Below are 25,279 nucleotides of genomic sequence, written 5' to 3'. Positions count from 1 at the left end.
CTCTAAGCCCTTTGCGACCAAACTTGATGACCTTATAAAAAGTAAATGTGTTTGTGTTTTTATATACAATACGTGTAACATTAAGTGGACTTACAAATCGCTTAACATTTACTGTACAGTGACTGATCTGTTGTTTGCATTTGGTAATTCAAAAAAAGAACTGGCTTCCTAAATACACCTCCACAACCATAAACACCCACTGTATCAACAGACTGATGCATAGCAGGAGTACTACTCCAGTAAGGAGAGTCTGACGTCACCACTCTGACATGATGCCAGTTCAGGGCTCTTGTTAACATATAAACAAATGAACTGATCCTCTCTGTGTTCTCAGACTTGGCCTTCCTTACCTCTCAGTGATCTTCGAGTGAGCTGTGCGCAGAGGGATGTCCTAGAATTTTTTTTAAAACAACTGTTGTTATACACATCGTGCGTAAAACAGCAAGAAGTAAAGCAGCATGTAAATATGCCATCAACAGTCACAACAGTCTTCCACAGGAAATACTGATGCTTGTAGCAATACATTTCAACCTGTTATGCTTGATTTGATGTGTAAGGTGGACTATTTCTGTTAGAGGAAGTATGTCTGGTAATCTTTTCATCAGTTATAATGCAGTGGACCCCCAGCCGTCACTCACCTTGCAGCGTGATTTTCCATTGACCATGGTGTCCGTGGTGTACCCCTCTCTGCTCTGTAGGTGGGCGAAGGGTTTGACGGCGCCCCAGGACTCCAGGTAACGGGTCATTCTCACTGACGCCCGCATCTTCAGCCCATCATTCACACGCGGCTTGGGCATACTGCGGCTGTTCAGAGCCTGGTCCTTAGACTGATGACACACACACACGTTAACGAGGAGTACAGTCTCACATATACAGATAAGCCCCTTGTCAGGGATTCTGGAGGTAATACATTAAATGAGGTAGCTCACCCGAGGATCGATGACAAGGTATGTCTGAATGTTGAGCTCCTTCAGGTAGGCATCTCTTAGCCCACCGTTGCCCTCCTCCACCTCATAGGCCTTGTTCAGGTGCTTCAGGGTGGCCTCAGTGATGTGGACACGCCTGATCAAGACAAAGATGGGGGTTACTATTAGTAAAATGCACTTACTAGGACTAGGTTACCACTAGTAACTTAATAATGAATGCCACCATTAGGATTAAAGATTTACCATACATGGTTAACTCAACTACTAACATACCCAGGTAAGCCTCCAGACTCCATATAATTGGCCAGGGTGACGTCATGTGACCAAACGTCAAACTGCCACTTGCGGAGGCCAATCACACCGCAGAGCACGTTGCCGGAGTGCACGCCCACTCTCATGTTGATGTCCACACCTGTGGCCTCGCGCACTTGTCTGAGGGGCGGGATCAGAATCTGTCAGATGTGTGTGTGTGTGTGTGTTCATTTAGGTTTCCCTGGGATTCCTTCTTATTGCTTTGACGTCAGAGCCAGCTGAACAAATCAACTACTTCCTTGTTGTCATAACATGCGCACACATGCATACTGACGCCACACATACTCACCACATACACTGTTGCTACGGTCTATTATCTATACTGTTGCCTTGTCACTTTACCCCTCCCTATATGTACAGTACATAACTACCTTGATTACCTCGTACCCCTGCACATCGCCTCAGTACTGGTACTTCCTGTATACTTATGTTATTACCTCGTACCCCTGCACATCGCCTCAGTACTGGTACTTCCTGTATATAGCCATGTTATTTTTACTCGTTATTGTTACCGACTGTGTATTTATTCCTTGTGTCACTATTTCTATTTTGTATTTCATTTATCTTTAACTCTGCATTGTTGTAAAAGGATCCTTAAGTAAGCATTACACTGTTAGTCTACACCTGTTGTTTACGAAGCGTGTAACAAATGAAATGTGATTTGATTGTCCAACAAGGCAGAGAGGAGCCATGATAAAGCCTTCCTTTGACAGACCCTCCAGTTCTCCAGAACACCTGATTATAGAACTAACTCACTCTCATAACCATCACTGACCCAGACGACTCATATCAACACCTACTACTTAGGCCAGAAAGTCCCCCTTGCGTTATACAATAACAATACCCTCCCTACCTGACTTTAACACATCTGATTTACTATACTCTATTTATCTCACAATCTAATGAGAATACATGTTGCTAAAGTCCTGGAACTAACCAGAAGGATCACATGTTTTAGTAATTGTTTTCCCCCCAGGAGGCCTCCTCTGAACTCACTTGATGGCCTCACACATGTCCAGACCCATCTTCACACAGTTCTTGGCATGCATGGGCAGGGAGACAGGCAGGCCAGACACACAGTAGTAGCAGTCTCCCAAAATCTTGATTCTCATGCACTCGTTCTCCTGAAGAATAAAATAGAAAAATACCACAGACCATGAAGACCATCCAAGAAGCAGACATGTCAACTGGATTTAGCATGAACACAAACAAGGCATCAGAAGTTCTCCTGAAGAACCAAACACACAACACATCCATACGTGTTCAGCCCAAGAACTACATGTACTTGTTTTTAACTATCTGAGATGATCTGTGTCATGAAACGCACTCTATAAAATAAATATATTATTAGAATTATTATTATCATGATGAAGCAAGCACTGATTAATGCCACATAACAAGTGGATTATGCATTACTACACTGTCGTGTTATCATAATAAACGTAAAAGTGTAGCTAAATATGAAATAAAAGGTGAAAAGTCAGTGTTAATTTAACTAATGGTGCAAATCTTACAAATTATTAACTCACCTTTGCAATCTGGTCAAACTTCCCAAACAGCTCGTTGAGCATAATGACCAGCTCCTTCGGAGAGCAGTCGCTGGCCAATCGGGTGAAGCCCACAATGTCAGCATACAGAATACTGCACAAAGAGAAAAGCCAAGGGTGTGTTCATTAAGAAACATGGTTTGCAAAGAAAACAAGAAGTATTCATTATTGGACAAGTTTAGATAGTCCCTCCCTGTTGCACATAGTTTCCAAGCATTTTCTTGCATTTCATGCTTACTGATCACGACCGACTCAGGACATATGGGGTCAAGACCCATTAAAACTGTAAAATGTTCTCTCCGTCCATGGCAAAATGCGTAGAATTGCATGAAATCAGCTTTAAAACATTAAACAAATTGTCTGTAGCCAACAGGACGGCCACTAAAATGTTTGCCATTGGCCACGTCCACCAACACGCCCCCCCCCACCCCCACAATGCTAACTTTGCCACAGCTGCTGAAAAAAATAATAGGGGAAGCACTGCACTGTATATTGAGTGGAAGTGCTATAAGCTTATTGTGAACCCTATCCTCCACACAGAGCACCTGACCCAGGCCACCACACATCCAGCCGCCACAGCCTAATCACTGGCTCATTACCAGGGCTCAGAGGGCTAACTGCTGCCAAGGTCAGTCCTCATTAAAGTAGCTAACATTAGCCTGTTGCTCGCCAGGCAGACCAGAGAACCATGGCTGCCCAGTAACTCTGACTGACAACAAGCAGGTGTTTCCTTGGAAAGAACATATCTAATGACAAGCATGTCTTGTGTCATTACAAGGATGAAATGGGGAGGTGGTTGGGCTATAATTCACAGTAACACCAAAGGGCTTAAATGAGGATTCACGCACTAGCCGAGCAACAGCAGCACATGATACAGTCTGATCTTCACAAGGCCTTCTCAGATCAGACAGTTTAAATGTCCCTCCTTTTCTATGAAATCATATTAATTATGGGTCTAAACTTATCAAATCAACCAGGTAGTTACAAATGTCAGTTTGTCAGGCTACTGAGAAGATTGAAGAGTGTTACTGTGTTGACCTTAATTTGGACAACAAATGGGCTCCCTCTCTCTCCTGGAAGGTAGAAGGTACAGTACAGACTGTAAGCAATTACAGAGTCTAAAACTTAGGGAATCTATTGAGCCATCTGCCAAGGTTCACTGGATAGGCTACAAAGCCAATGTCTGTCAGCACTTTCTAAATGAATGCCCATAAAACAAAAGGCCTCATTTGGGTCAATGATCAGCTACCACTATAATGCTAAATTTCATGAGAACTGACTGGGCATTGTGAGTGTAAATAGACCTCCCAGAGCAGTGATGGGCAACTCCAGTCCTCGGGGTCAGAGGATATCAGGGGAAATTAAATTAATACATTTAGAGAACACAAACAAACTATTCAAAGCACACATGCAACATATGATTTAACCCAGTGTTCAGACTATTGTTTCCATCTTTGCGGGTCGGCACCCGGGTCTCACTGGGCCATGGATCCAGCGGACCTGCTCTCACTTGGGGCCAAAGCCAGGTCACTGGTACTTTTCAGCTGGCATTTACATAACAATGGCTAACTGTGAACTTTAACACATTCTCACAAAGCAACTGATTCTGCTCTTCTCAAGTCCCTAGCTATGGAAACACAATTTCAAAACCAAATCAAATCGTATTTGTCACATGCGCCGAATAAACATGTGTAGAACTTACAGTGAAATGCGTACTTACAAGCCCTTAACCAACAATGCAGATTTAAGAAAAAAATAACAAATAAAAGTAAGAGATAAGAATAACAAATAATTAAAGAGCAGCAGTAAATAACAATAACGGGACTATATACAGAGTCAAAGTACGGGGGCACCGGTGTCGAGGTAATATGTACATGTAGGTAGTTATTAAAGTGACTATGCATAGATAATAACAGAGAGTAGCAGCAGTGTGAAAGGGGAGGAGGGAGGGCAATGCAAATAGTTAGGGTAGCCATTTGATTAGATGTTCAAGAGTCTTATGGCTTGGGGGTAGAAGCTGTTTAGAAGCCTATTGGACCTAGACTTGGCGCTCTGGTACCACTTGCAGTGCGGTAGCAGAGAGAACAGTCTATGACTAGGGTGGCTGGAGTCTTTGACAATTTTTAGGGCCTTCCTCTGACACCACCTGGTATAGAGGTCCTGGATGGAAGAATGCTTGGCCCCGGTGATGTATTGGGCCGTTGCAGAAGCAGAAAAAAAGCAAAAATGTAAAGGCAGGGAATGAGAAAATCAAAGACTAAAGCCAAAAGCGGAGTTTCGTTCAAGAGAACATTTGGGTTGGGTAAATATTTCCCATGTGTGTTATTTGGTAGACTGAAAACCGTGCTTAGTTTGACAGGCAATGAGTGACAGGCAAAGGATAAGATTCTACTGTATGTTTCTTAGTAATTTTCTTAGAACATAACAGGTTTTTTGAACAGGCTGTATGTTTCTCAGTCATATTCTTAGTCCTTGACAGGCTATTGTTGTACTGTACCTGACGTTCTCGTGTCTCTTGACGTAGAGACTGTGGAAGTTGTTGTCTTTGACGAGTCGTTGCTGCTCTTCTTTGTCCTTGCAGTCTTGCAGACGCTCCATGATGGCCAGCTTCATCTTCATGGAGATGTAGACCGGCAGCACAGACTGCAGCAGGTTCTCCTACGCAGGCACACACACACACGTTAGCATCAACACACCACACCCACCCAACCACACACACTGTCCGATAGACAAAAGGTCATGAACCCAACCCAATTGGAGTATCAACCAGCTGTCAGAGTGTCTTGCTGATCTGGTAACTCCACTAACAAGGGCCCCATTCATTCAGATTACTGTTAAAAGCGTTATAATCATTGTGCTGCCAGTCTGGTTGTACAGACAGTCAACAGAAAGATATAACATTGCATTGAGAGCCTCTGGATGGAATAGAGTCAGGTGAGATGGGAATCTAAGAAGTTAATAAGGAGATGTCTCAGGAAATCATTCTTCAATCCCATCATAATTCCTGTTCACCCTTATGATGCAATACTGAGGCACCGGACTACTCTCTTTCCTCTCTCCACTGGTTTGGCTGCATCCACAGGGGGGAAGTTGCTCCTAGGTACAGATCTAGGATCAAATCCTAACTTTAACCATTAGTGGAAGAAATGTAAAACTGACCCAAGACCAGTGTTACGGGGTAACTGGTTAGGCCTACATACTCTCCCAGATAGATTACCACCTCCTGGTTCAAATGACTGGAGCAGGTTTTCCAGTAAACCGTAAAGCATGGAAAATCATTCTGCACAAAGTGGCCTTGATTTGGTTCAGTCAGCTCAGTTCTGTGCTGTAATTGATCTGGCAGATTCTATCTGACTGGGTCTAGAGAACAATGGCATAGTGCTCTGTGGAGGGAGGGAGGGAGGGGGGGGAATACTGTTCACCTCAGCGTTGGGACCCATTTCAAACCCTCCCTTCCCTCTTCTCTTTATTTATGGTGCCTGTGCTCTTTGGCTAACCCCTGTGGCACTGCTCCTTTTTTTGGGCTCAATACAACAGAGTAGAACAGAGGCAGCCAGCAGCCTCCTCTCTCTCATGGTGTGTGGTGTCACTTCCTAAGCAACTATTATTCCAAATGAAAAGAATGTATGGTTAAAAATCCATTTGAAACAGACACCCGTTTTTACTAACAGAGCACACACACAGACATCTACTTAAAAAATCATTCATGAAATTTTATTTGAGGGGGATTTGATCATCGTAATGAAAAATACAAGCTAGAAAACAACAAGGCTACTGGTCTTAAATTAAGTAAAAAATTAACCAGTGCTATTATGACAAAAATATTTTAGCCTAACACTATTTATTAACTTTTATTAGTCTTTCATATTTCCTGTATTCAGTTGGGTCAGCCTCTGTTCAGAAAGAGACACCAAAAGTATCTTATTCAACCAGACCAGGATTTCCAGGATTTCTGATACACTGGGAGATCGCCCTTGCCAAATAGGTTTCTAATCTCAAGGGTCTTTCCAACCTCTTAGGGCTAGGGGCAGTATTTTCACGGCCGGATGAAAAACGTACCCAATTTAAACAGGTTACTACTCTGTCCCAGAAACTAGAATATGCATATTATTAGTAGATTTGGATAGAAAACACTCTGAAGTTTCTAAAACTGTTTGAATGATATCTGTGAGTATAACAGAACTCATATGGCAGGCAAAAACCGGAGAAAAAGTCAAGCAGGAAGTGGGAAGTCTGGTGCTTGTAGTCCTTTCAAGTGATTGCCTTGACTGTATACAGTGACTTAGGGTTCATTTTGCACTTCCTAAAGCTTCCACTAGATCAGTCTTTAGAACAGTGTTTGAAGATGCTATGGTGAATTTGAAGGGAATACCAGCTGTGGTAAACTGGTGTCCCATTATAAGGCATGGGCTCAAGTCACGCGCAATGACTTGGGAGCGAGCTGAGTTCATATTGACTCCTAAAGAGAACGGATAGGTCCGGTTGGAATTTTATTCAAGGTATATGATAAAAACAACCTAAAGATTGAGTATATACATCATTTGACATGTTTGTACAAACTGTAGTATAACTTTTTTGACTTTTGTCTGGACTAAGTAAGCACGCGCGTAGTGGATTTGGATAGTGAACCTAACGCGCGAACAAAATTGATTATTTGGAAATAAATCTGAACTTTATCGAACATTTATTGTGGAGCTGGGAATCCTGGGAGTACCTTCTGATGCAGAAAATCAAAGGTAAGTAAATATTTATAATGTAATTTCTTAGTTTTATTAACTCCAAGATGGCGGGTTTCTGTTTGCTAGTTGTTAATGTCATCTGGGCTGTACTCAGATTATTGCAAATTGTGCTTTCGCCGTGAACCTTTTTTGAAATCTGACAAAGCGATTACATTTAGGAGAAGTGTTTCTATAATTCTGTGCATAACACTTCTATATTGATCAATGTTTACGATGAGAATTTACGTACTGTGTGTGCTCATTGTGCTCATTCACCGAAATGTTTGGAGGGAAAACATTTCTCAACATTACGCGCCAATGTAAAATGCTGTTTTTGGATATAAATATGAACTTTATCGAGCAAAACATACATGTATTGTGTAACATAATGTCCTAGGAGTGTCATCTGATGAAGATCGTCAAAGGTTAGTGCTTCATTTAGTTGTGTTTTGGGTTTTTGTGATGCATGTAGTTGCTTGGAAAATGGCTGTGTGGTGTTTCTTGTGAAGTTTATGTCCTAACATAATCTAATTTTATGCTTTCGCCGTAAAGCCTTTTTGAAATCGGACAATGTGGTTAGATTAACGAGAAGTTTATCTTTAAAATGGTGTAAAATAGTTGATTGTTTGAGAAAATGGAATTATGAGATTTTAGCTGTTTTAAATTTGCCGCTCTGATTTTCCACTAGCTGTTGTCAAAATCAATCCCGTTAACGGGATGAGAACGGGAAGGGGTCCCATAGAGGTTAAAGGTTAAATAACTAAATCAAGAAGATAGCAGAGTGTCTGATAATATTCTCACCTGTTGTCTCTTTTCTATCTCCAGCTTCATGCGGATGCCCAGACATCTGAGTGTATCCTGGAAGGTCTGTCTAAGCGCTCTCTCCATCAGGACCTTATGGAAGGCCCCCACCCCACTGCCACACAGAAACACCACCGCATTGGACAGCAGCTGGGGACAGAGGGACAGACATTACAACCTAGCTGCACAGCATAAGCATTTTATTGTCTGTTTTCAGAGAAATGTGCCTTACGCCTTTAAAACTCCTTACAGAACATCAAAAACAACACTATAGCACACAATCTCGTTGAAACAAACATGACACATGAGTTATTAAAACACACACAGTGATACTTCCTGTTTATAGAAAACTATTTAAAGCACAACATCGTGAACATACATAACGTTATGCATCACCAGGAGATCACGTAACACGTATAATTGTTACTAACAGCATAACTAATAACACACCTGATTGGCCAGAAAGGGGCTGGGATCTTGGGTGTTGAAGACAGTGAGGCGTAGAGTGAGGACCATGATGTGAGAGAGTGAGGAGATCACACTGAGCACCACAGCATAGCACATCTGGAAAGGCAGCATGGTGTACACTGTGAAGATGATGAACAGGAAGAAGGGAACCTACAGGAGAAAAGGAGAGAGAGAGATAGGTCAGACTGATATGACATGAAACACTGTGTGGGGAAAGAGTCTCGGACTGGCAGCACTATCCAAAGAACAAAAGGTTTTACTGGACAACTGTCACCTCAGTGTACTGGCAAGATATGCTATAACTAGACAAATATAACTTTTTGATGCTTCTGTTCATGTGTGTATATAATATATGTACACTCAGTGGCCAGTTTACTAGGTAGGCCACCCCGTTCATAAAAATGGTTAGTTCCTACAGACAGTGAGTCACGTAGCCGTGGCTTGCTATATAAAGCAGACAGACAGGCATCAAGGCATTCAGTTACTGTTCGATTGAACGTTAGAATGGGCAAAATAAGTGACCTAAGCAACAGAGCGTGGTATGATCGGCGTTACCCCTTTGCCTCCAGAACAGCCTGAATTCATCAGGGCATGGATTCTACAAGGTATGGCGTTCAAAAGTTGCTCAATTGGTATTAAGGGATCTAACGTGTGCCAGAAAAACATTCCCTATACCATTACACCACTGTCATCAGAATTCACATCAGTTGGCAGTGCTGTAATGGTGTATTTTGCTCATTCTAACGTTCAATCGAACAGTAACTGAATGCCTTGATGTCTGTCTGCCTTCTTTATATAGCAAGCCACGGCTACATGACTCACTATCTGTAGGAGCGAACCATTTTCATGAACGGGGTGGCCTACCTAATAAACTGGCCACTGAGTGTTTTGTTTGTTATCACATGGAGAAGATTGCGTGCTCTGTGGGGTAGATCTTAAATCTTATACCTTCTTCAGGGAAGGAAACAGAAATTGTGTGAAACGTAATTCTGAAATAATGACCAAAGTAAGGATTTGGCGTAAGCAGCATGAGTCCATGGTCCCATCCTGCCTGGTGTCAACAGTACAGGCTGGTGGTGGTGGTGTAATGGTGTGGGGAATGTTTTCCTGGCACACGTTAGGACCCTAGATACCAATTACACAACGCTTGAACGCTACACCTTGTAGAATCCATGCCTGAAGAATTCAGGCTGTTCTGGAGGTAAAGGGGGGTCCGACCCGGTACTAGATGGGTGTACCTAATAAACTGGCTAGTGTGAAGATGGAGGAGAAGGGTAAGAGGACAAAGGAAGTGGGTGTCATAGAAATACAACATTATGTTAATCACATTACTTTTATATTAGAATGTATTCCTATATTAGTATATTCACACTGTTTTTCTTAGAGGCAACAGAATAGGGTTCTTTGAACTCTCATGTGTCTGTGTTAACGCTGACAGTAGATTTACCATGGCTTGGTGATAACCTAAAGACTGCATTCCATTCCATGATTAGTGTCTGTGTGCCTGTCTGTCGGTGCCAGGGGGACCCAATCTCCTGTTTACTTATCCCATATGGCAGATGAATACTGGACTCCATCATTCTGAGGGAAGGGCTTAGAATCCTATGTTGCATTAGTATTTCTGTATAAACAAGCAGTAAATGAACTAGAGAGGTATCTGTTGAACGAGAGCACAATGTACCTTTGTATAATTTCACGTATCTGTTCTTCGTCACAAGGACTCAGGAAGACTATGAAAAGTTGTAAATGAATCCTGTTTATTTGGGCTTTAACTCCACACCATTGGGTGACCATTAACACTCTATTACTGCAGTAATTATTAATAAAGTTGATGGTTTTGAAGAAATCTAAAAGTCTCTCCTTTGATTAGAATAATTACCACCACATGGGCTTCAAACATTTATTTTGAAAGCCAACAGGCTTTGTTGTGCAACCTTTATTTAGAGCGAGAGTGTATACCTGGTCCCAGGGCAGGATGAGGGGTCCGCTGAAGATGAAGGTGAATCCCATGGTGAGGTGAGTGGCCCAGACCACCAGACCCAGCAGTCTCCTCCAGCGCTGGGTCAGGGTCTCTGTACACACCAGCACAAACACAGCCAGGAACACACACAGGCTGCAGCTCACCACGCTGACAAATGCACAGTGCTCCTCCGCACTCTGAAACGGAGAGGGATAACATAATGCACACTGAATCCCAATCATGGAATTTACATTATACTCTACATTGAGATATACACACAGTCATAGACACTGATGCCATATCCATCTACACACAGCCATACAGACAGACACACAATGCTCTACTCCTCTAATGAAAAGACAAGGATTAAAAAACAGGCTATAATATACATTCTGTCTGAGGACAGGTTTTGAAGTGTTATATAGATCAGGTACAATGATATGTCTAAACAACATTCACTCAACATCCCTTCAACATCATTCAAGTCCCTTTCTTATGCCTATGTACGGTCTAGTCATGAGAGCGGCCCATATCTAATTCACCATCGTGGTTTATTCAGGCTTATTGCACATCTGTCTCTGCGTCATGTCTTGTTGCTAGAGGCCACAGCATCTTCCTGATTGAATTACACTGAGAGGGAAGAGGAAGGCTCAGATATGGATTTCTGGTGTGTGTGTGTGTGTGTGTGTGTGTGTGTGTATAGACACTTGCGTCAACTTGCGTGCATGCCAGTTAGCGAGAAAGCGAGCGAGCGAGAGAAAGAGAGAATGGGAAAGAGTTAGATGCCAAGGAGAGCGGGAATGACTGTGTAAAGGTCCCTGAGCAGAAGGCCATCTCGGCATTGTATATTGAGCATGCTGGTTTCCATGGTAGCAGAAGTGAAGGCTTTTACTAGCACATTTAACTACGGCCACACCCACTAAATCAACCTATAGGAGACTTGTTCATTTCCTTTTCTAATTTATTTTCAGATGGAAGGAAGCAGTGAAAGTCTATACAATTAGAGAACAGATTGCTTCTGATCCTCTCCTCTTGAAATCTCATCTGAAAAGCAATGACCCAGGTGGGATCTGCTCAGTCTCAGCCTGCCATAAGTTAATGTTTTCGTCTGTTGGGCATTGAAATTCACATCAGGTTTTGTTTGTTATCACATGGTGAAGATTGCGTGCTCTGTGGTGTAGATCTTAAATCAGATCACTTCTTTAGGGAAGGAAACAAACCGTGTGAAATGTAATTCTGCAATAATGACCAAAGTAAACCCACAAGAACATACACTCTCTCTAGTGTCCGTTGGTGGGTTAAGTTAACTTATGTAAAATGAGGACCATTCTAAAAGCATCCTCTCTGTGGTCTCTTTGACTCTCTTACACTCTCTGTACTCCGTTAGAATCTAAAGGACTTTATTCACCTAAAAACAACAGGACTCTCAATAGGACCTTTGTTCAATCTGAGCCCAACTATCCTGTTTAAGTATCACTTAGAAATGTATGTTGGAATGCCCTCCTCTCGCTCACTGGTGGGCTCATGGTCTCTAACAGGTAGTCTATCTATCTACAGTGGAGAGGGAAGTTCTACAAGTTGAACACAGTGACTATATCACACTTATCCTCACAGGCCTGTGCACTTAACAATAGGCATTAGCCTACACATGCTAACTAACCTGCCACGAAAACCTTAGTGGTGGGTTTTACGTCATCAAAAGGAACATAACATTCGACATCCCAATTAGGATCTGGCAAAAAAATACTTGAATCAGTTATAGAACCCATTGCCCTCTATGGTTGTGAGGTCTGGGGTCCACTCACAAACCAAGAATTGAGATTGCATGCATCATTTTGCAAAAACATCCTCTGTGCACAACATAAAACACCAAATAATGCATGTAGAGCAGAATTCAGACAATATCTGATAATTATCCAAATCCAGAAAAGAGACGTTAAATTCTACAACCACTTAAAAATAAGTGATTCCCAAACCTTCCATAAGAAAGCAATCACCTACAGAGAGATGAACCTAGAGAACAGTCTCCTCAGCAAGCTGGTCCTGGCGTTCGGTTCCCAAACACAAACAGACCACACAGAGCCCCAGGACAGCAACACAATTAGACCCAACCAAATCATGAGAAAACAAAAAGACAATTACTTGACACATTGGAAAGAACTACCCCAAAAACTAAGCATACTGGAATGCTATTTGGTTCTAAACAGAGAGTACAGTGGCAGAATACCTGAACACTGTGACTGACCAAAAAGTAAGGAAATCAGCATAGCCTTGCTATTGAGAGCGGCCACCGTAGGCATAGCCTGTCTTCTCTCTCTCAAGTCAGTTATGTCCCCACAAAATGTGGAAACTGAGCTGCACGTCCTTACCTCCTGCCAAATGTATGACCATATTAGAGACACATATCCCAGAAATGTTCCAGATGCACAAAAAGCGTATTTCTCAAATTTTGTGCACAAATATGTTAACATCCCTGTTTGTGAGCATTTCTCCTTTGCCGAGATAATCCATCCACCTGACAGATGTGGCATATTAAGAAGATGATTAAAAAGCTTGATCATTACACAGGTGCACCTTGTGCTGAGGACAATAAAAGGCCTCTCTAAAATGTGCAGTTTTGTCACAACACAACACTGCAGATATCTCAAGTTGAGGGAGCATGCAATTGACATGCTGACTGCACGAATGTCCACCAGAGCTGTTGCCACTGAATTTAATGTTAATTTTTCTACCATAAGCCACCTCTGTCGTTTTAGAGAATTTGGCAGTACTTCCAACTGGCCTCACAACCGGAGACCACGTGTAACCACTCCAGCCCAAGACCTCCACATCCAGCTTCTTCACTTGCGGGATTGTCCGAGACCAGCCACCCGGACAGCTGATAAAACTGTGGGTTTGCACAACTGAAGAATTTCTGCACAAACTGTCAGGAACAGTCTCAGGGAAGCTCATCTGCTTGCTCGTCGTCCTCACCAGGGTCTTGACCTGACTGCAATTCTGCATCACAACCGACTTCAGTGTGCAAATGCTCACCTTCGATGGCCGCTGACACGCTGGAGAAGTGTGCTCTTCATGGATGAATCCCAGTTTCAACTGTACCGGGCAGATGGCAGACAGCGTTGTGTGGGGGAGCGGTTTGCTGATGTCAACATTGTGAACAGAGTACCCCATGGTGACGGTACGGTGGGGTTATGGTATAAGCTACGGACAACAAACCCAATTGCCTTTTATTGAAATACTGTGACGAGATCCTGAGGCCCATTATCGTGCCATTCATCTGCCGCCATCACCTCATGTTTCAGCATGATAATGCACAGCCCCATGTTGCAAGGATCTGTACACAAAGCTGAAAATGTCCCAGTTCTTTCATGGCCTGCATACTCACCAGACATGTCATCCATTGAGCCTGTTTTGGTTTCTCTGGATTGACATGTATGACAGCATGTTCCTGTTCCCGCCAATATCCATCGACTTTGCACAGCCATTGAAGGAGTGGGAAAACATTCCACAGGCCACAATCAACAGCCTGATCAACTCTCATGCAGCGTGAGATGTGATGATGGACCTAGTTTGGCATCAACACCTGAACGAGAAAAGTACTACAGTGCCTCAGGCCCTGCCAATGTCAACAGCATGAGTGTGTCCCAAATGGCACCCTTTAACTTATACAGTGCACTACTTTTGACCAGAGCCCTTGACAAAAGAAGTGCACAATATAGGGAATAGGGTGCCATTTTAAGATGCAACCACGTCTTCGTTCACTGGCCCTGACTGACTGAAGCCTTGTAAAACAACACATTTCACTGCACCTATCCCGTGTTTGTGAGAATAAGGCACTCACCTGTCAGTTTATTAGGTACACCACCCTGTTCACAAAAATGGATTGCTCCTAAAGACAGTGGCTTGCTTGGATCCCTCCTACGTGGCCATGGCTTACGACTATATACACTACTATATAAAGCAGGCATCGAGGCATTCCGTTGCTGTTCGATTGAAGAAAACTAGTGACCTATGCGACTGAGCGTGGTATGATCGGTGCCAGGCGACCTCCTGGGCTTTTCACGCACGACAGTGTCTAGGGTTTACCGAGAATGGTGCAACAAACAAAAAACATCCAGCCAGTCAGCAGTCCTGTGGGCGAAAACAGCTCGTTGATGAGAGAGGTCGAAGGAGAATGGCAAGAATCATGCAAGCTAACAGGCAGGCCACAAACAGGCAAATAATGGCATCCAACTGGCCTCACAACCGTAGACCACGTGAACTCAGGACCGACACATCCGGCTTCTTCACCTGCGGGATCATCAGAGGGGGGAGGGCGGGATGCTGAGGAGTATTTCTGTCGGTAATAAAGCCCTTTTGTGGGTAAAAACGAGTTCTGGTTGGCTGGCCCTGGTTCCCAAGTGGGTGGGCCTGGCTCCCAAATGGGTGGGCCTGTGCCCTCCGAGGCCCACCCTTGGCTGCACCCCGGCCCAGTCATGTGAAATCCATAGATTAGTGTCTAATTCATATATTTCAATTGACTGATTTCCTTATATGAACTGCAACTCAGCAAAATCTTTGAAATTGTTGCATTTATATTTTTTTAATGTACTTCCCCCTCAGCTCAGACCTGCAATAACTCTCATAACACTCCTCTTTTATTACGCTGAGGGAACCTACACTACAGTTCAAAAGTTTGGGGTCACTTAGAAATGTCCTTTTCCATGAAAACATACATGAAATGAGTTTCAAAATGAATAGGAAATATAGTCAAGACGTTGACATTATAAATAATTATTTTTAATTGAAATAATTGTGTCCTTCAAACTGCTTTCGTCAAAGAATCCTCCATTTGCAGCAATTACAGTCTTGCAGACCTTTGGCATTCTAGTTGTCAATTTGTTGAGGTAATCTGAAGAGATCTCACCCCATGCCTCCTGAAGCATCTCCCACAAATTGGATTGGTTGATGGGCAATTCTTACATACCCTACGGTCAAGCTGCACCCACAACAGCTCAATAGGGTTGAGATCCGGTGACTGTGCTGGCCACTCCATTATAGACAGAATACCAGCTGACTGCTTCTTCCCTAAATAGTTCTTACATAGTTTGGAGCTGTGCTTTGGGTCATTGTCCTGTTGTAAGAGGAAATTGGCTCCAATTAAGCGCCTTCCACAGGGTATGGCATGGTGTTGCAAAATGGAGTGATAGCCTGCCTTCCTTCTTCAAGATCCCTTTTACCCTGTACAAATCTCCCACTTTGCCACCACCAAAGCACCCCAGACCAACACATTGCCCCCACCATGCTTGACAGAAAAGCAAGTATTTTTATCATTATTTTATTAACGAAAACATAAAGATGCTGATGAAGAAATACAGTACTGCACAGCATATGCTTTTACATTTGGATAATAAAGCATTTTGAAGATATAAGCCACCTGCATTTATTTATTAGGCTAAAACAAAACAGCATAACGGTCTGGACGACCCTTGCTGTGCCTGGTGAGCAGTTGGTCAAGTTCTGTTGTCAGAATAGGAATGGAAATGTCAGGGTGAACCAACGACCTGATGAACCTGCCAGGTATGTTGACTCTGCCTGTCGGAGGTGGAGTTCCAGAGCTCACAGGTGTGCCTTGCATGGATTGTGACTACATCTCTATCCTCGCCCTCTTCAACACATCATTCTCCTCCTACGCCGCCTGGCTCTGGAACAATGCATCAGCTGCTGCCCGTATCTCTGCCCTCGGATAATGTTTCTCTTTCTGCTGGTCTGCCTTCAATGACTCGATCTCGGTCTTCAAAGTTAGAATCTGATCCATGTGCATCTTCATCAGATGAGCAGAATGGACCCGCCCTGAGCCCCCATCGATTACAGTGGCCTATGATAGAAACAGTAGATCAATTAAGAATTAAAAGGTGACTCCAACACACAAGTGCTGCGTACACATTTTAAGAATCTAGCAAAACGAACCGCTTTCTTGGCAACCATGTGTTTTTTCGGTGCGGCCCGTTGTCCAACCCTTTGACCTCTGATCTCCACGGATGGTTGTCAGCATGGTTGTATGCTCTGCAAAAACATTCATGTTTTTTGTACACAGTATTTTTGATTTCTTTATTTAACCATTATTTAATTATCGATTTTATTACACAGTATGCCTACACATTGATAGGCTACATATATTTATATTTTTTAAGAAAATGCACTGAAACCAAAATACCTTTAGTTTTGGTGATCCTCTCAGCTCCGGCTTATAGTCCTCTCATGGTTACGGTCCTAACCTTGGAACGGGTAGCACCATAGAAAGAATCAGGCTTGATGAAAACTGTCCATTTCGTCTGTTCTCTTTGGTCGCAATGTCATTTTTTGCAGGTAGGGGGATGTTCACACCTACAGTAGCCGGGCCATAAAGAGTCTATTGTCCTGCTAATCAGTCTACAAGTGTTTGAAAACCTGTTTTCAAAATGCCACCAGCTGTCCATCACTACTGTAAATAAAAACACAGCATCTTGTTTACATTCTTTATTGTAACCACAATGTCACAAATAATTTGTATCTACCTTTCCAATTACTTTTAGAGTTTGGTATTGACAAATGTATGCTTTTCATGTCATTTTTTGTTAAATCCAGTTCGGATTTAAGTATAACTTTTGAGTGACGCCTTTAGTGAGAGGTCTAATGCTTTAATATTTAATAATATCTGCCCTCCGAATTCATATCTAAGGGGCATTTTTCCCACCATTAGTCGTTACATTGTTTTAGTTTGAACGTGCAGACTGGCACTAAGAACAGTGGGAATGTTTCTCTAGTCAGCACCATTATTAGTGCAATGCCCCTTAAAGTGTTGCTCTGTGCAACCCAGTGGGGCGGGGCGGCGGGGGTCCACCCCCCCTTCCTCCCTTCCCCATGGGCTAGGTCAGTCTTCTGTGCGCGACTCTGCGGCCCATCCCGTGCCCCCTGCCCTCGTGCCTTGAACCTCATGCGCCCACCGCTGTTTCAGTGGATACAGCTGGAGAACTACAAGGCAATCCCATTGTGGGCCACTCGGGAGCCATGACCAATATATATTGTTCTGCTAATAACAGGGTTAATAAAATATCTGGGAGAATATCCAAAGGGGCATTAATATAATTCTAAATTAATAATACTAATCATTTAATTTGTTTAAAAAACAACAATATTTTGGAGATGATTTCATTTTCAAATAACGTAAAATTTGTGAGAAAAAAGCCATTCTTGAACATGGGATGAGACATTGTGACTAATTTGTAAATAAAGCCAGTTTGTTATATTGAATTATTTATTTGTGTTTTTAGAGGGAGAGAAACCAAAAACCTACAGTCATCTCATGGGTCTCCCAGTCGAGGTCAGCACAGGTATTGAACCAGCATCTGTAGCAACACAGCATCTTAGACCACTGCGCCACTCAGGCGTTGTACCACATGACCGGTCGGAGTGGGCTACAGTACTACAGTAAGAGCAAAATAATCCTAACAAAATAAAATAAAAACCTTAGTGTAACAACAGTTTTAGTAAGTTATACTGAAGTCGTGCACAATTATCAGTTTCTATTTAGGTTTATGTCGCACATTCATTGTCAGTTAGAGACAGTAGGACCCAAAAGCATAATCAGTGCTCTAACTCCCCCTTGCGCTGGTCTGGAGCAATGAAGTGGTGACGCAGGGTACCGTACTAAACCACAAATCACCTCTAAGTCCCACAGCATAATCGCAAAACTTTTAGTGGAGCAACCACTGTGTGTAGATATTCCATTAAAAATCAGCCGTTTCCAGCTACAATAGTCATTTACAACATTAACAATGTCTACACTGTATTTCTGATCAATTTGATGTTATTTTAAAATTGACTTTTCTTTCAAAAACAAGGAAGTGACCCCAAACTTTTGAACAGTAGTGTAAGTGCTGCTTTACGTTTTATGCATCAGAGTGATTACTTACTGCTCTACACAGACGTATACATGTAACCTAAAATGTCTACTAAAACTCTAGACTAGTGACATATTTACCTGCTACACAAATACAGTGATTACCTGCTTCTTAAACTCTGAAGTCTACACCAATAACATCATCTCTCATGTATTGCTACGCCTTGACTGTTGTTTCGAGGAGACATAAAACAAAGACCTCTAATATCTAGGCACAATTATTCAATGTACTACAGAAAAATAACATACTACAATTTTTTATTTAACCTTTATTTAACTAGGCAAGTCAGTTCAGAACAAATTCATATTTACAATGACGGCCTACCAGGGTTAACTGCCTTGTTCAGGGGCAGAACGACAGATTTTTACCTTGTCAGCTCGGGGATTCGAGCCAGCAACCTTTCGGTTACTGGCCCAACGCTCTAACCACTAGGCTACCTGCCGCCACACAATGGTGTCTTTAATGTGCTAATTTCCATATCTTCACCCATTATCTATAAACTCATCCAGTGAGGACATCACATCCCCTCAGGGGATATTGCTAAGTCATTCAAAAAAGCTGTAATTAGCTGGGCTCTGATGTGTAGCAAACTGTCACTTCATACATGGGTAGGTGCACACACACTTCTAGGTCTCGGTAGATGACGTCACTTACACAATGGCCGCTAGCTAGCGATTCCACATCAGCTACACACACACACACGCACGCACACACGCACTCACCAGGTGCAGGGCGAAGAAGAGGATGATGAGGGCTCCGCAGGACAGCATGGAGAGGCCCAGTAGCAGCACCAGAGGCTGGTACTGGCTGATACAGGAGAACTTCCTGTACAGGGCCTCATGTTTCAGCTCCTGGTCATTTAACAGGTACTTCCCTTTAGCCGGCATGGTGGTGCTGACCTGTTCACTACTAAAACCCTGATAAAAAGGTTACGGGCCGAAACACGCTGGTTTTAACAAAGAAGCATTTCTATCAACTTCCACTGTCCTCTAAGAGTTGCTGAATTTCCTCTCCACTTTTGTCCACCACTCCTCACACAGGTATGGTAGGCAGGGAATAACGCTGAAAACACCACCCCACAGTGTAGGGCAGGGTAGGAGCCGTCTTCTGCTGCGACTGAAACAGACGTGTGTGTGTGTGTGTGTGTGTGTGTGTGTGTGTGTGTGTCTACAGATCCACACATCCAGGTGGGCAGGTTTGCTGAGGCCTTCTAGCTCATACTACTCAAGTGCAGTTGTCGATGTTATCTCTCATTTTAATATGTTCCTCTCTTCTTTCACTCACAGGTTTTGAACTTTCTCTCGCTTGCTTTTCTTTCACTCTCTTTCTCCCTCTTTTATCTCCCTTTCTGCATTCGCAGGCAGACCCAGTTCATCCTTGCCAGCTACTGTGTTCCATTCTTCAGTGGGGTTGAGTAATGATCCCAGCGCTGAGAGAAGAGACCGGAGGAGGAGAGTCTAAGGAAAGAGGAGAGGAGAAAGAGGGTGGAGCCTGGGAGGGCGGAGGAAGAAAGAGGGGTCGTCAAGGATTCCTCCAGGATTCAGGATTCTGTCCCATCAGTGCTGAGCGGGCAGAGAGAGGGGCCCAATGTAGCTCCACCCACTGGAGCTGGCACAGTCAGAGGCCTGGGGAGGAGACAACAGAGACAGACTGGGTGAACTTACTGGAACCACTTATCAAGACAGAAGTAGAATGAAATAGCAATCCACAACACTTGAGGGGCATGGCTCTTCAAAGCACTTTCTCTTGTTCACATGTCAGAAAATGTTGATGCACTCACTAAGCTTGTTATGTTTCAATAAACAGATTACATTTTTATCTGGCATTGAGAATTAAAAAAACAACAGTTTAGCGATATGATTTTAAACTACATTACTGTCTGCCAAACTGTACACAGTTAGAGTACAGTACAGAGAGTCCCTTCATATGACAAAGACAGACTGTTGTTTAGCCAAGTGTGTAAATATTTATCACAAGTGAGTGAATCTTCAATCCTCATTCAACCAAAGCCCTGCAGTTGTTCCCACGATCAAGAAAGCCTGGTTTGTCTGTATTCAGTCCCAGCCCCAGTCCTCAGTCTCTGTCCCGGCTTGGCCACAGCTCCATGGAGAACTGCCATGATGACACCTAGTCCTTCTAATGAGTAAGCTCTCCATGGAGCGCTTTACTCGAGAATACGCCATCGAGGGAAGAACTCTTGCATCATGAAACACCACACTGGTCTCGACTTCATTTACTTATATCTTATTAATTTTACTCTGACAAAACACATTCAGCATTGTGGAGTTTAAATGCTAGCCAAGAGTCAGTCTATGTCTGCCAAGAATTTTACCTTAGCAATCCATTATTCACAAGAGTTTAAGGAGATTGTCATTCATCGCTTTAATACGTAACACATTTAAAAGATGGACAAAAATAACTGGTCCACTGAAATAAGCATATTTTAAATCTCCGGCACTGGGGTATGTCCAAACCGTTCTTCTTTACGTGAAACTGCAGTCTTGCTCATGATTAAGGACATGAATGCAGCCCCTTAGAAGTTACATTAAATATCAATAAATCAAGGTGTATTAACCTGTAGGAAAATAAACCAGGTCTATGTTTTGTTAGGATCTATTGGCTGGGCAGAGTATGTACTTTGCTCCTGTCTTAATGAGCACAGAGCAGAGGCCACTAAAGCCAGTCAGTATATGAGGAGTCTGATTCCCCTTAGTTGGTCTGCCCTCGCTGGCTGGCTCCCTGTCACACAGGAAGTTTGCTCAGTGAATCAGAGGCTACGTGGTATTTACAAATCTAAGGCTGAATGAAAAATAAATTTGGGAGACTCTCGTCTCAAGCACGCAGTAGGAAGTACTAGGCATCCTTATCTGGTTGGTTTAAAGAGGGCCCAGCGGCTGGTCTTTGTCTCACCTGATAATAAAATCACAGAACACAACAGCACAGCTACAATATGGGCGTGACTGTAAACCATTGGGCTCAGAGACTGATTATGATATCACTTCTCATTTTGTCATTTCGTAGAAGGGATTACATTCTTGGCTTCATAAACAGGCTGGTTTGTTTGGGAGGCGCTAGATGTTGCTGGGTTGAAACGATATGAAATTAAGCTTGCATAAAGTTAGTTAATATAAACCTCATCTCAGCAGTTGCTAATAGTCCTAACTCCTGGACCTGTCCTAACAGCACGAAGCATTGTTGCCTGTTTGTCTTTTAGCATGGCAACTGTTGCAGTGCCATAAAATAACAAAGGCTGATGAGATTATGTACCTAAAGACCAGAGAGGGAGGGACACCTGTTGAGCTGTGTGATTGGGTATCCCAGCCAGCCAACCACTCAGGATGCTCCAGTCATAGTGACAACCTGCTCTGTCACAACAGGCCGTGTGTTGATGGAGGTCCGGTCAGCAATTTACAGCCTTGCTGTTTAACTGTTCCTTTTATTACTATAAGACTATTACTGCCAAACATCTAACAACCCTTTACCCAGACCCTATCCTGTACTACCCAGGCTATCCTGCAGTCTGACTAACAGACCGAGTTAGGGAGTTAAAGCAGAGGACGAGGTAAAGCACATACTGGTAAGGGATCCATCTTCTCTATTAGAAAACAGCTGGGGCCCTGAGGTGGTCAGGGCCCCTCAGATCTATGATATACACACTGTTCATATGAAGGAAATTACTCCTTCAAAAAGAACACCTAAACAAAACACTACTTGCCTTACATCAGACGTGTTGTGAAATATGCGATCATTTCTGATTTAGCTCCTTCAGACATTCAACCCACAGGCTAGATGACTGCTCATGCATGCAACCAGAGTAAACAGTAGGGAGGGTGAATGAATGGGAGGATAACCAGGCCCCAATGGCAGACAGTAAAGGATCAAAGGTCCCATTTTGTCATGGCTACTCATCTCCTGGATAATCCAGCACAGTAGGTTGGTGTGATCACCCTTAAACAGGGAGACTTGGAGAGTAAGTTATGAGTCTACAGTGACTGTGGCAGAGATAGACAATGAGCCACAACTGTGAGGGAAGTCCAAATAGACCATTAAGGGTGGTACTGTTAGAGAATGGTTCTGGGACAAAGGGACTGTGAAACGGCACCGAGACAGTATATCTCAGAGAGCAGTCAGGGGAGACTTATTATCTAGAAGGCTCCAGGGAACTTCTGCTTATCAATGAAACACAGGATGATGGTTCTCCTTTCAATCTGCGCATCTTCCTGTTCACTTAAGCCAGGCAGCTCAGGGGGTGGTGATAAAACAGTTTCTATGCTCTTTCGCGATGGCTTTTTCTTGCTTTTCTGTGACTTTGTAGCCTACTTTGTCTTACTCTGTGTGTTGGTTAAACTGGGATCACTTTCATTGTCTGACATACTGTCTGTGTGCATTCCAATGTTAGGTCAGGACAGTGAGGAAATAATGAAGACATTTGGAGAGCAGCCTCGTACTGGGGCAGATGGCCCAGTTCCCCACGATGTTAACAATCAGTGAATAGGTCTGTCTCAGTCAGACAGTAGGATACTAGTGCTGATCATTCCAGGATGTTTTGTCCCGAGGCAGCCATTTAACACCGCCATAGAGCACTTGTTTGTGAGACAACGGCTTGATATTACAGCTCCCAGCCCGACAACCTCTTTATGTTCCAATTCTAAAGTTGTCATGGCAAAGGACTGATGCAGCGGATCTCTGTCTGTCTCTGCCGCTGAGTGGAGTCGTGCAGAGCAGTGCTGGAATAGCGGCCTGGCTTGAATAGGCTGGAGTCTCTCAAGAACAGGATGAATAGCAGTAACTGCACTGCGTTGTCGGGGAGGCCTTTCTCTCTGAAAGAGCTGAGGCAAATCGAGGTCTCGCAAACTGGTGTCATTTGACTCCTGGAGCAGCACAAAACTACAGACGTCATCGCCAACCCAGAGCCCAGCCACCGAGATTGGGAAAGCACATGGCTGCTGTCGCAAACTGGCAACGTGCATTAACACAAGATAATAGAGGACGTGAAGTTCAAGGGACTGGATGTCGTCTTCTCTTTGGCCTCGCGACATGTGAGGGCAAGGAAATTAAAAAAGTTGCCACTACAATTGATGGGGAGCAAACTATATTTGAGCTGGTGGGATTGTTACATTTTTATGCGGCAGAGTAAGCCACAGCTGGGCAATTCCATGCTTTTTCACTTTTAAATGTACACTACCGTTCAAAGGTTTGGGGTCACTTAGAAATGTCCTTGTTTTTTAAAGAAAAGCAACATTTTTTTCCAGTAAAATAGCATCAAATTGATCAGAAATACAGTGTAGACATTGTTAATGTTGTAAATGACTATTGTACCTGGAAACAGAAGATTTTTTATGGAATATCTACATAGGTGTACAGAGGCCCATTATCAGCAAGCATCACTCCTGTGTTCCAATGGCACGTTAGCTAATCCAAGTTTATCATTTTAAAAGGCTAATTGATCATTAGAAAACCCTTTTGCAATTATGTTAGCACAGCTGAAAACGTTTGTTCTGATTAAAAACTTCTTCAGGCTAGGGTCTATTTGTCTTCACTTCCTGTCTGACTGACGTGCCCAAACGAAACTGCCTGTTACTCAGTTTGTAGAAATGTTAAAGTAATGTATGAGACTATAACACAATTGATATGGTAGGAGAAAATCCAAAGAAAAACCAACCGGAATGGTTTTTTTTGAGAGAGAGCTCATGCACTTCCAATGAAACGTATAGGGTCATATCCAAATCCAGCTCCCAGATTGCAATTCCCATGGCTTCCACTAGATGTCAACAGTCTTTGTTTAAGGTTTCAGGCTTGTTTCTTCCCAAACGAGGAAGAATTTAGAGTTTTAGTACTGGGAGTCAGAGTAGGAAATCAGTCTGTGCGCGCGCGACTAAGAGGACGCGCACCTGCTAATTTTGCTTTTCTATTGAACATACTTCTTTCCGTATGAAATTTAGTTTTATTACATTTTAGGATACCTGAGGATTAAATAGTAATGTATTTTGACTTGTTTTAACAAAGTTTCGCGGTAGCTTTTTGGATTCCTTTCTCTGCATGTTGAATGAGTGGATTACTCAAATCGATGGCGCCAACTAAACAGACTTTTTGGGATATAAAGAAGGATTTTATCTAACAAAACGACCATGCATGTTTTAGCTGGAACACTTTGGATTGCAAATCAGAGGAACATATTCAAAAAGTAAGTGAATATTTAATCGCCATTTGTTATTTTATGAAGCCGGTGCTGGTTGAAAAATATTTTGATGTGGGGCGCTGTCCTCAAACAATCGCAAGGCATGCTTTCGCTGTAAAGCCTATTGTAAATCGGACAATGCAGTTAGATGAACAAGACTTTAAGCTTTTAACTGATATAAGACACTTGTATGTACCTAAATGTTTAATATCTATAATTTTTATGATTATTTATTTGAATTGCGTGCCCTCCAATTTCAACGGAAGTTGTCGACAAGTGTCCCGCTGGCGGGATGCCTAGCCCTAAGAAGTTTTAAAGAAGCAATAAAACTGGCCTTCTTTAGACTAGTTGAGTATCTGGAGCATCAGCATTTGTGGGTTCGATTATAGGTTCAAAATGGCCAGTAACAAATAATTTTCTTCTGAAACTCGTCAGTCTATTCTTGTT

General features: G+C 42.9%; 1 protein-coding gene across 3 annotated transcripts in view; it reads right to left on the bottom strand.

Annotated features, from left to right (window-relative positions):
- Positions 1–25,279, bottom strand: part of LOC106587576 (adenylate cyclase type 2) — an 86,141-nt gene that overhangs the window by 17,988 nt on the left and 42,874 nt on the right. For all 3 annotated transcript variants that reach the window (XM_014176096.3, XM_082969597.1, XM_014176099.3), the window contains exons 2-12: positions 19,377–20,279; positions 10,732–10,929; positions 8,755–8,922; positions 8,305–8,454; positions 5,283–5,443; positions 2,768–2,879; positions 2,235–2,362; positions 1,200–1,358; positions 930–1,062; positions 639–827; positions 351–391 (exon numbers count right to left, since the gene is read on the bottom strand). In XM_014176096.3, the coding sequence (XP_014031571.1) occupies positions 351–391; positions 639–827; positions 930–1,062; positions 1,200–1,358; positions 2,235–2,362; positions 2,768–2,879; positions 5,283–5,443; positions 8,305–8,454; positions 8,755–8,922; positions 10,732–10,929; positions 19,377–19,541 (1,604 nt within the window). In that variant the 5' untranslated portion in view covers positions 19,542–20,279. The remainder of the gene's footprint in view (positions 1–350; positions 392–638; positions 828–929; positions 1,063–1,199; positions 1,359–2,234; positions 2,363–2,767; positions 2,880–5,282; positions 5,444–8,304; positions 8,455–8,754; positions 8,923–10,731; positions 10,930–19,376; positions 20,280–25,279) is intronic.

The sequence above is a fragment of the Salmo salar genome, chromosome 26 (genome assembly GCF_965601325.2).
Source record: "Salmo salar chromosome 26, fSalSal1, whole genome shotgun sequence".
Classification (NCBI taxonomy): Eukaryota; Metazoa; Chordata; class Actinopteri; order Salmoniformes; family Salmonidae; genus Salmo; species Salmo salar.
This window is presented reverse-complemented; position numbering and strand designations above follow the sequence as displayed.